The following is an 11707-nucleotide window of genomic DNA, read 5'->3' as shown; positions in this document are numbered from 1 at the left end:
CACTAATATAAAGGTAACAACATGTGCTTGCTGTATGTTTATCCAAATAATCCTTACAACGTTGTGAAGTCGGTAGCTGTTGCCAACGTTGAACAGGACTCGGTAACAGATTGAATGTGGGGGCCGAGATGAAGGAAGAGCATCAGCTGACTAGCAGGTTTCTGCCTGGAGCAAGGGGCCAAACCGTGGGTGGAGGTGCCATCTATTGAGACAATGAGTACAACAATGCAGGAAGGAGAGGCGTTTTTGGTCAGGGTGGTTTGGGAACTGCCATTCCTTTGCCATTCTTTTATAATCAGTCTTTCCAGAAGCTTCAGGAATAAGGCAAGTAATGAATTTCTCCCTCCTATTGACAAACATTTGGAAACACAATGGTCGGTCTCAGGAAAGCAGACTAACCTTCAGACATTTCCTCACTAGCTTGCTGGAAGCAGGAGGACTATATTTTGAGGACCATGGCCCTCTTCTCACCTTATGCTCTCGTGTGCGGCTCCCATAAGACAGCGAAAACACCATGGCCTTGTAGCCTTCAAGCTCCTATGGTGCTCGTGCCTCCTGGCCCTCACGTGCATCTCACAGTGGGTGTGGGCGCCCCTTTAAAAGATAGGGGTAGTGGGCCCTTGGACTTGCGACCCGTTGTTCTCAAAGGCTCTGCCTGAGGTTGCTGCTGGCTTAGTCATTGAGTGCATCAACAGGGACTCATCGTTTGACGCGGGTTGCTCTTTTGAATATGTGATTCTCAATGAAGACGGCCAGACCGCCAGGGCCCTTTGCAGTTTCATTGTTTACCACCAGATGGCCTCGGTATTTATTGGCCCTGTCAACCCCGGCAACTGCGAGGCCGCCTCGCTCCTGGGAAACAGTTGGAACAAAGGGCTTTTCTCTTGGGCTTGTGTGAATTACGAATTAGACAATAAAATCAGCCACCCGACCTTTTCTCGGACACTCCCTTCTCCGGTCCGGGTGTGGTAACTGTCATGAGGTACTTCTAGTGGGCTCACTCCGGAGTCATCTCCTAGATGAAGACATTTGGGTGCACACCGCCAATCGAGTACCAAGCGCTCTGCAGAGCCGTGGCCTACCGGTAGGGGTCGTCCTGAGCTCAGGACAAGACAGCCACAGCATTCGGACAGCGCTCCTGCGGATTCGTCAAGCGGACAGAATTCTCAGTGAGTGCTTTCTCCCCGCTGAGGTTTAAAACGTGGCTTCCGGGGCGGGGGTGGTGGCGGCGGAGAATAGGACAATTTCCAAAAGGTCTCTCACCCTCGCACCCTGGGAGAGCACATCAGGCATCCGCCCTCTTGCACTCACACTCAGGCTCCAAGACTGTTCGGCTTCAAGGGAGCCTGTTTGGTGAAAGGTACAAAGAACTCAGTGGTTATAAATGCCATTGGGTCCCAGTGCCTACTCTCAGCATCAAGAGCAACGGGAGCCACACACCTTCCACACCTGTAGGACCCCAGTAGTTTGAGATCAGCCAAAAGGGGTGCTTTTGTGGCTGTGTTTTGGCCCATTCTTGCCACCTGCTTCATCACCTTTCACTTGGAACCTGTCTTCTCTGTACTCCACAATATACACTTCCTTTCTGTCCTCTGCACTCACCTCCCTTGCCCCCCTGAAACAGGGCTTATCTTTTTTTTTTTTAATTTATTTATTTGACAGACAGAGATCACAAGTAGGCAGAGAGGCAGGCAGAGAGAGAGGAGGAAGCAGACTCCCCGTTGAGCAGAGAGCAGAAGCGGGGCTTGATCCTAGGACGCTGGGATCATGACCTGAGCCGAAGGCAGAGGCTCTAATCCACTGAGCCACCCAGGCGCTCCAGGGCTTATCTTTTTATGTGCCATTCCCAGGGACCTAGCTGATAAATAAAAGTATATTAAAATGAGGAGTCAGCCCAGATTTTAACCTTTCCCCTTCCAAGAGAAGGTCGATGTTGAAGGCGATTCTTGCAGAGACCATGGACAAAACCTGAAGCAAAGGGAAGACCCCAGCAAAGCTATTGTCACCAGACCTAGCTGAGGTGGTTTGGGGGAAGAAGAGCCCTTCCTGGTCCTCTGGAATCCAGTGTCTCTTACTTACTTTTATTGCAGGCCCTTGTGGCACTTGCTTTCCATATTTTCTATTCCAGTTTTTTAAGAACTAGATGTTTTTTCTGGAAAATGTCAGTGATTTGTGGGAACACGGCTCATTTCGTTATTGCAGGCCACTCAACTGCTTGAGAACGAATGGAGGGCTCAGAAACTACTTGTCAAATTGATGACTGCTAGGATTAGTCCTGGTCCCAGTCATTTCCTTAAGATAACATTGGGTTTGTTAGAGAATGGTCGGGGTTAGCCTGGCCGATAAACAGAAGTCCATTATAAGTTTCAAGTGTCACCGGTATTTGACCTTCATTATGATCATTATGGGAAGATGAGGGCAAGAAGTTTTAGTTCCTGGAAATACAGTTGTCTGCTTCCAGCTCCAGTCTACAAGATCCTATAATGTTAAGCAATCAGTGTGGCTTTGATTACTTCATAATAGAGATTGATACTTTCAAAGCAGAGCACAGAATTATTTTGAAAGATATAAAACCATTTCCAGGGAGAAGTCATGCCAGAAATAGGCTCACAGATTAAGTATAACTTTAGAATATGTTACAAATCTTCATGAAGTCCAGTGTCTCCTGCAAGCTTACATTCCATGAGAGTTTCTCATCCCACCCATTCTAAATAGTATACTCTTTGAAATGACAATTTGGCCTCTACCATGAAATGTTAAATAAATCCAGGCCCTGAAACTCTTTGGGCTGAGAGAAGTTAGGATTGAGTGCCCACCACCCACACGTCCTTTGAGGCAGAGAGATAGCAAATGTACATATTATGGCCCTACTCTTTGAGATTCATTCCTGTAGGTCGATGGTTCTCACTCTGCACACTAGAATTCCCTGGACATCTTTTCTAAACAATTGGTGCCAGAACGCTACATCCAGAGGTTTTGGTGATCTGCAATGAGGCCCTAGCAGAGGTTATTTTCAGTAGCCTCCCAGGTGCATGTAAAATGTAGTTAGGGTTAAGAATCACTGCTTTTGGGGCACCTGGGTGGCTCAGTCGGTTAGGTGTTTCCCTTCGGTTTCGGTCATAATCTCAGGGTCCGGGGATCAGTAAAGATGATAATAACAATAATAATGGCTGTGGGCTCTTTGGAGGGGAAACAGCAGGGGGGTTACTAGATGCTGCCTTTAGAGACAGTGAATGCAACCATAATACCACTTTGTATGCGAACAGCTCTCTACAGTTTACAAGGTATTTGCATATACTTAATCTCATTTAATCCTCAGGATTACCCAGAAGATAGGTATTTCCTTTAAAGTTTTACAACATCTGTGAGTCTCACATCACAAGTAGGTAGGTATAGGTCTTATTCACTACAAGCAATGTGGTGAATGAAATCCCAGAGAAGGGGGGATTCGGCCTCTCCCAGATGCTCAGCTCATTTCCTTGAAGCTTCAGAAGCAATTACCAATAATCTTTGTTTCTGACCAAGTCAGATAGGGAAGATAGGAATCGAAGACAAAGGGCCACAATTTACAGTCAGGGCTGCTGTGCCTATTTATGGGAGGTTGTGTCCTGCACCAGGGGATCTAGCTGAGTGGGCCAGAGGGCTGAAATCCAGTTCATTCTCTACTTAAACCATGAGCCCTGGTAGAAGTTTTGATCCCATGGCATAAAAGAATATCCATTCACCAGGGAGAACACCTGTTGGATTGCAATTACCCAGAAGAGGTTTTTTTTTTTTTGGTTGTTGTTGTTGTTCTGTTTTATTTTGTTGCCATTTCTCATAAAGGCTAGCAGGAGGCCCCACTGAAAAGCTCTTTGGAGAACTTTTCAAACCCTCCTCTCCTCATCTTTTTCCTATCAATGCTTGGCTGATTGTGAAATCCTTTCCATTTGGACTAACCAGGTTGTTGAACCATTGGGGATGCCTTTAAATTCTTTCAAATTGGGACTTCTTCATTACAATAGGATATTTAGAAAATAGGACACAGAATGGTCTTCTCTTGTTTGTACAAAATTGAAAACCTTATTACTATGTTATTGCCAGCTAACCTTTTCCCATCTATTGAAGATTACTGTACATTAAAAAAGAAAAAAACCCAAAGAAATAATAGCAACTTTGGTAATAGCTAATATTATCCGAGGGTTTATTGTGTGCTAGTTATTTCATTTTGCAAGGGTTTTTTTTAAAGATTTTATTTATTTATTTGACAAACAGAGATCACAAGTAGGCAGAGAGGCAGGCAGAGAGAGAGGAGGAAGCAGGCTCCCCGCCGAGCAGAGAGCCCTATGTGGGTCTTGATCCCAGGACCCTGAGATCATGACCTGAACTAAAGGCAGAGGCTTTAACCCACTGAGCCACCCAGGAGCCCCTTGCAAGGGTTTTGTACAGACCATCTCATTCAGTTCTTGCAACATCCCTAACTAATAAGGTTAATTATTATTTAACACACTTTATGGATAAGATTTCAGAGGCCAAAAGAGGTTAAATAACTTGCCAATGTCACACAGCTTGTGAATGGGAAAGCCAGGCTATGTACTCAGGTTGCCCTAAAACAGCGCCTCTCAAACCTTGGTGTTTACCAGGATCCCCTGGAGGGCTTGTTAAAACACAGATTTCGGGGTTCCCTTTCCAGAGTTTCTGGTTCAGGAAGAGAAAGAAAGGCTGGGGAAGGGCCCCAGAATTTGCATTTTTAACCAGTTCATAGTGGTGCCCGTGCTGCTGGTCCAGGGATCACTCTTGGAGAACAACTGGTCTGATGAAAGACTTACACTCTACTGCCTCCTGTATACCTGAGGTATGTCCCCAAAGCATACTCACTTGAGACCATGTGTGCCACGTAGGTTGTATAATTCAGTTCTTCCATTATTCTTTCTTTTTTTTTAAAAAAGATTTTATTTATTTGACAGAGAGAGATCACAAGTAGACAGAGAGGCAGGCAGAGAGAGGGAAGCAAGCTCCCTGCTGAGCAGAGAGCCTGATGCAGGACTCGATCCCAGGACCCTGAGATCATGACCTGAGCCGAAAGCAGCGGCTTAACCCACTGAGCCACCCAGGTGCCCCTCCATTATTCTTTCTTAATTGTTGGGCCCACTGATGAAATTCTTTTAAGTGCCTCAAGGTAGCCAGTGTTGGCCTTATTTTCCTATAGTCATAACAACAGTGATATTGATAATACCGTGGTTAAGAGCCTTCGTGTTGATAGGGCATTTTGTATAGGATTTGGTAGGGATAAGCCTACGTAAAGGTAAATGGTGAAAGACAACCAGCTGTCTTGCATGGGTCTGATATCAGCAATGATAAAATTATTGGAGACCCAGCACACAAGGAAGTTTCTGTAGAAGTACTCAGCATCTAAGCTTTCAACATTTAAGAGGCCATACCTAGATAGCAGTTTTTAAAAAGTTGAAGAAAACATATGTTGCAAGGTGTGAAGAAATATTAAAAACTTATCTCAAGCTGGGCCGCGATGTGAAAGCAATGAATGCACTTGGAATACCAGTTATATTGGGTATAAGAAAACAGGACCTGGTGTAGGTGGAATGGCCCTTAAATGTAATGTGTGTCTGACATCATGCTGAGCTACTTGTATGGGTTCAACATGGGTGGCAGGTAAGTAAGTGGTAGTCTCTGGACTTAAAGGCAAAAATGTGTGTGTCCAGGGGGTGGGGGGGAGGTGTCCTTAGCTGATAGAAACAGTCATACATTGCCCAGTGCCCTGTTCTTAAATTGTGCTCTGAAGGCTGCCTGCACCCAATCACAGTGGGGGGTGGATCTGGGAAGCAGGCTGATTCCAGAGCCTCCCACCTTCTTATGCATCCATTTTATAGACTGCATGGAAGAAAGCTGACAGGAAGACGGTCCGGGTGTACTTGTTTCACAGTGTGGTCAGATGGTTGAACCCTGGGGGAATGTGAGACTTGGGAAAAATCACAGAGCATGCCCCCCTTCCTCTGGCTTGTGTACTCCTCCCAACATTTGTTAAAACGAAATAGATTAAAATATATAGTGATACACACACACACACACACACACACACACACCAGTGATAGGGGATGTTGCAGAACGGTTAAAGTGAAGATAAAGAACACTAGAATGCGGGGTGAGGGGTGCTTTCTGGGCTTGGGAGCAATACTGTGGGCTCACTGTATGAATACAACTCGTAAGGACTAAGAACTTAAGTGTGAGACTGGGCCCATTTTCCTCCACTAAGGACTCTATAGCCAGTAATCTGTAAAAAATAAAAAAGTGAACTTTGCCTTCTGAGAAACACAGTTCCTCCATCTGAAGGAACTATCAGACAGAATATTTTAATAGAAGATAAAAAGTAGGAGTAGAGTGACTTAGTAATGAACTTCTCCTGGAGTTTCATGATGTTTCTTGCTGCTAGTGTTGAGGGTGAAAGAGAAGGTCCTGGAGAGCCTGCCCTAGTAGGTACCACAGTATGAAGACATAGTTGCTGATGTTTTGAGTGGGGCTCAGGAAGCACAGAGAAAGTGCTAGTATCATATCATGATGAGCTGGGATCTCAGCAAGATGTATCTCCGGATCCTTGTTTTGGCTATAGAGTGGCTGACTGTTAACAAGCAGGATGGAAACGTACAAATTAGTATTATTCAGTGATCATCCGTTGACCCAGGCCTTGTCAAGGATTTAAGGTTTCTGTCCACTAATCCTTACCTGACGACAGCTTACAGGTAAAATCCCATTTTAATGAATGTAATTTTGAGATAATAATGCTATTTAGTAAAATCATCATGTAGAACAGACGCACCCACAAATCCCTGTTCACAAAGCACTCAATCTATTAAATTAAGATGCTGTTGTTTTAATTCAGTATTTATGCTTTCTATTTCAGTCATGTTCAATGGCAAGATCTTGCCATGTAAAAAATGGAGGAGACTGACATCATACCCTCTCCAAGGCTTTGTTTTCTCATTTGTAAAATAATGAGGGGAATGAAAGGAACTAGTAGGTCTCAAAGAGTCTTTCCAGTTATAAGAATTCTGACTCTTTGTCTAAGATATCCTTAGTGTGGGCCCATGAAAGAAAAATTACAAGGAGAGATTAAGGTCGAGAGTAAGGTATTGAGCATAATTAATGACACTAAGCATCAAGGACAAGTATGGTAGAATTTACCTGCCAGGTAAATATCACTTCAACTTGTTCCTCCATGCTAACAATCCAGATATGCCCATGCCTTACATCTCAAGGAACCCACAAAAGATACCCAAGTGTACAACCTCTGATTTTTCAGGCATTCGTTTAAACAGTGTTCATTGGGTGCATAAGGTGTACCAGGATACAGAGATAAATAAGACACAGTCCTTGACCAGTCATTGGGTACATGCTGATGTTGAGAAAGGGGTACAATGTGATAACGATTGTTGAATAGCCGGCTCGTCAAGGGGGAAGATTGCCCTGACTTACAATGTTTGCCGATCTTTATAGAGTGATTTCCATAATCACTACCACCATGCCCAATTTCGAGCTACCAGTCTGACACTGACTGGTGCACAGAATCCCTGAAAATTTAACCACAGGCTCTTCTAAACTAGTACCATCCAGATCCAACACACTTCTGAGGGGATGTGACCTTGTGAGAGGTGGCTCTCTCTGAGAGGTATTAGCTATCATCTCCTGACACAGCCCCACCCCCAGCAGCTAGAAAAACGAGTGTGTCAGTTGTGAAGGGTGCAGTTGGGTGGTACGCCACGGCACCCACTACATAGAGTGTATGTTAAAGTATTTGCTGTATTTCAACCAACACAATTCCATTTAACGTTCCATCTAGTGAAGTAATTTTAATATTCCTTGAAATATAGTAAATAAAATTTTATCTCTGTTGGGTAATCTCGGTCAAATCACCTAATCTCTGTTTTTGTTGAAGAAAAATGCCAATACTGACTTGCTTGCTAAGGATCCTGGTGGACAAACTGGCCAACTACCTGAAACAGCTGACTTAACTCATTTCCCTCCCTCAGTGGACCTGTTACTGGACTAGTTGGACCAAATGATTCATGTTTAGTGGTGCAACCAAATTTGATTCTAGTTTTTCCTTCTAAATCCAGCTTTTGCCTCGTCAAACCCCTCTGGCACTCCATTTTCCCATTATGCAATGTGTAATTATGAACAAAGGAGTTTGAACTCCTTGAGTGGCTCATGAATTAGCTCCAAAGATATCCCAGAGTATTTGAAGGAAGATTTAAGGATCAGAATACACATAGAACCTTTTAGGACAATTATATTGAAGGAACTAATGGCCATTTGAAAACTGAAAGTTACACTGTGTGTGTGTGTGTGTGTGTGTGTGTGTGTGTGTGTGATTTAAATCATCATCATAACTTGCTAGTTACACCTTAAAAAACTGAAATTATCAGCTCTAGGTCAAAGGGGAAAGTTTCTGGGGGTTATTTAACGAGTGTAAAAAAGTTTTTGGAAATAGAGGAAGAAATATGTAAATGCCAAAGACCAGTCATTGAACACAGTTAAGCGTACTCATTTCCTGAGATTAAAGGTTCTGTGAAAGCACGTATAATTAATATTTACCAATATCAATAGGACCTTTGCCTTTCTTCCAGGAGCTAGAATACTTGCCAGTCATTATCTAATTAAACTAGTCAATGTACCTGTGAAATGCTTTGGAATCTGCATTTTAAAGATGTGGGCACTGAAGCACAAGTGGGCTTAAACTAAACTCATTTAGCATACCAAGGGCGAAATTGGATAGAAGACTTTCAGTCTCATGATCTTGCTGCCATTCTTCAACCGTGGCCTCCTCTAATCCACTCTATTCTAGCATAGCCTTTCCAAACAACATAGTTTTCGTAAGTCTAGGAGGAATTAGAGAGCAAAGTAATTCCAATTACAGGGAAGTTAGATTTTTAAAAGTTGAACATATCACTGATAATATTATTAGCATTTAGAGGTGAGTGTGAGCTAGGGCCATTCATTGTCTATAATGGCCATGGTAAGGGTGGGAACAGTTGTGCAAAATCTACTGGAATGTATGTTTGCAGGAGCAGGGCCATAAGTATCAGTGGTGTTTCTGAGAATATCCCCCATCCTCACCCTTTAGCCTTCTTATTCTTAGGTACTATTTTTTTAGTGTTATGCACTTAGCCCATTATAAGAATTGCTCCTTCAATCAACACTACCACCCTATGAAGTACATATTTATGATCTCCATTTTATAAGTGAGGCAGAGAGAGGTAAGCTAAGGGTATACAGCTAACAATGACTAGTGATGTTAAGATATAAACCTGAATCTTCCAATCCCAAAACCTCTTCATTATGCAACCTCCCATTAGCTAAATTTATTCTTATTCCTGTCTAGTATTGGCTCTGTAGGCTGTAGTCATATCTGCGTCATCCCTTTGCCGAATCCAGGGTCCTGAGCACACCTCAGCCTTAGCTCAGTGCTTCAACATCTTGATCATCTCAGAGGCGTCAGATAAAAATCATTTACCAGTTGGTTATAACACATCTATTTATTTTTCCCGATCTGTGGTTTTTGGAATTCTATTTTACTAACATATTACTGCCATAACCCTCCTGCTTTATTGGTTTCAGTAATCATCATGTATGTGCATTCGGCCTTGATTGGGGGAGAGACTCAGATGCATCTCTTGGAATGGGCTCATGATGTGAAAATGACTGATGGAAACTACGTCTTTGTTCCCTATGATGCTCTGCTCTACAGTTTACTTTATAAGCATACCCCCTACCAGGTCCTGAGGAAAAACCCGAAACTCCGGGAAGCCTATGATGCTGTGTTGACCATTACAGTGGAGTCCCAAGAAAAAACCTTCTATCAAGCCTATACTGAAGCAGCAGCTATACATGAAATTCCTGAGAAATTGGTCAGATCAGGTAAGTGCAGATTTACAAGTTATCATAAGTGGAGACCCTCAAACAACAAGAAGGTCAATATTGTTCCTGTGAAAAGCCTCTATTGCATAGGCAACCCAATCAAGAAGAGGCAACCACGCACAAATTAAAAACACCTTTTGTTTGAAGGAAACATTTGTAAAACAAAGACACATTGTTGAAGCTTTTTTTTTTTAAATTATCAAGCTGCCCATAATGACAGCATGCAGCTCTGAAGAATAAGTAAAATAAATTTTAAAAATTTAGGAAGAGGGAAACAAAGATTTTATAATAGACTAGTGCTATTCAAGGGAGCTAGAGAATTCTTATGTCTGACCCAAGTTCAGCTGGTTTGAATAGTTCTAAATCTATTCAAAATCACAGAGAGCTGGTGTATAAGACCATATTAATTTTATTATTGATAAAACTGATATTAGAGAATATGGCTTCTGTTTGTAAGCATTTGAGCTTCCCAGTACTGAATCTGAGGATTACCCAGACTTCCCTACCTAGTCAAGAACATTGCAGGACCACCATATTCCAGCACCACAATGGCGTGCCTTTTGTAAAATGTACAGCCTGGAGGAGCATAGTGGAGTGTGTGCATCCTATAGGTAGGTGGCTCCCAAGAGAAAGAAGTTAGGAGGGACTGGGCTGTATATCCTTAGTTCTCCTTCCGAATTAACCAGTTAGGTTAAAACACTCCTCTTTTGTGGGAGGGAATGAGTAAGGAGGTGAGGAGAGGTCAGATGTTTTTTGCTAGTAGGGTTATTTCTGTATGAAAGGAATAGTTTGGAATGGGGAAGCATTCCTCCCTTCTAATATGTAAGATGTGATATTTACATGTGTATAAATGAATATATGTATAAACACATTTCAGATTCAAATCATAGACACTAAAGGGCCTGAGGAAGGTAAAGGAGTAGGGAGGGGAACAAAGCAGAGAAAGGAATGGAGAGAAAAGACAAAAACAAAGAGGAAACATCCAAAAAAGACAAGGAATATGGGAAGAAGGTGGGAAGGCCAAAGATACCAGTTAGATGAAAAAAATAAAGAGGTGGTTTTTGTAGGTTGGAGGCTACATGTAGAAGGCAGTCACTTTGAGAAGTATTTAGAATAACACATGAGTAGAATTAAAAGTTCTAACATTTGCTAGCATAGTGTATCAGTTATAATGCTTCTGGCTGTAAGTAACAGACTGTTCAACACAAAATGGCCCAGGTGATTTTTCTTTTCAAAATCTGAAGGTATGGGGAGCTCAAGGGTCCGTTATTCATCAGCCCAACGATGTTATCAATGAACCATGCTTGACTCATCTTTCCATTTTACAAGCCATAGCATGCTATCTTGCCATTGTTATTTGGTTGGTCTTATGGTCCCATGATGGCTGCCACAGTTCCAGACATTACATATTATAGGTGGAACTGCCTCCAGATAAAAATGCGCAATGAACTTTTCTTGTGTCTTTTTTTAAGAGTGAGGAAATTTTTCCCAGAAGCTCCTCAGGCAGACTTTTCTCCACACTTTCTTGATTACATTCATGTCTCATATACATACCAAAATCAATCATTTAGGAAGAGGAACAAAACTATCATGGTTAACCCTATGGCTGCTGGAAAAATGTGAACAGATTTGAGATTCTGTTAGCAGGGAAGAAGGCTGTCAGGGAGGCAGCTGATTGTGTCTAACACTCACATTCTCAATGATATTCTTTTTTATATCCACCATTTATTTCTTTATCCCGTGGACTGCTTCTGCCTCTGAACAAATAATTCAGATAAAACTTAGGTTTAGTTTAAGC

General features: G+C 42.5%; 1 protein-coding gene across 1 annotated transcript in view; it reads left to right on the top strand.

Annotated features, from left to right (window-relative positions):
- The first annotated feature begins 474 nt into the window (after positions 1-474).
- Positions 475-11707, top strand: part of GUCY2F (guanylate cyclase 2F, retinal) — a 97130-nt gene continuing 85897 nt past the window's right edge. The window contains 4 exon segments of the mRNA XM_059156827.1: positions 475-964; positions 967-1014; positions 1017-1169; positions 9610-9899. Coding sequence (XP_059012810.1) covers positions 475-964; positions 967-1014; positions 1017-1169; positions 9610-9899 — 981 coding nt within the window.

Source organism: Mustela lutreola, chromosome X (assembly GCF_030435805.1).
Source record: "Mustela lutreola isolate mMusLut2 chromosome X, mMusLut2.pri, whole genome shotgun sequence".
In the NCBI taxonomy this organism is placed as follows: Eukaryota; Metazoa; Chordata; class Mammalia; order Carnivora; family Mustelidae; genus Mustela; species Mustela lutreola.
The sequence above is the reverse complement of the archived record's forward strand: the minus strand, read 5'-3'. Positions and strand labels throughout refer to the sequence as shown.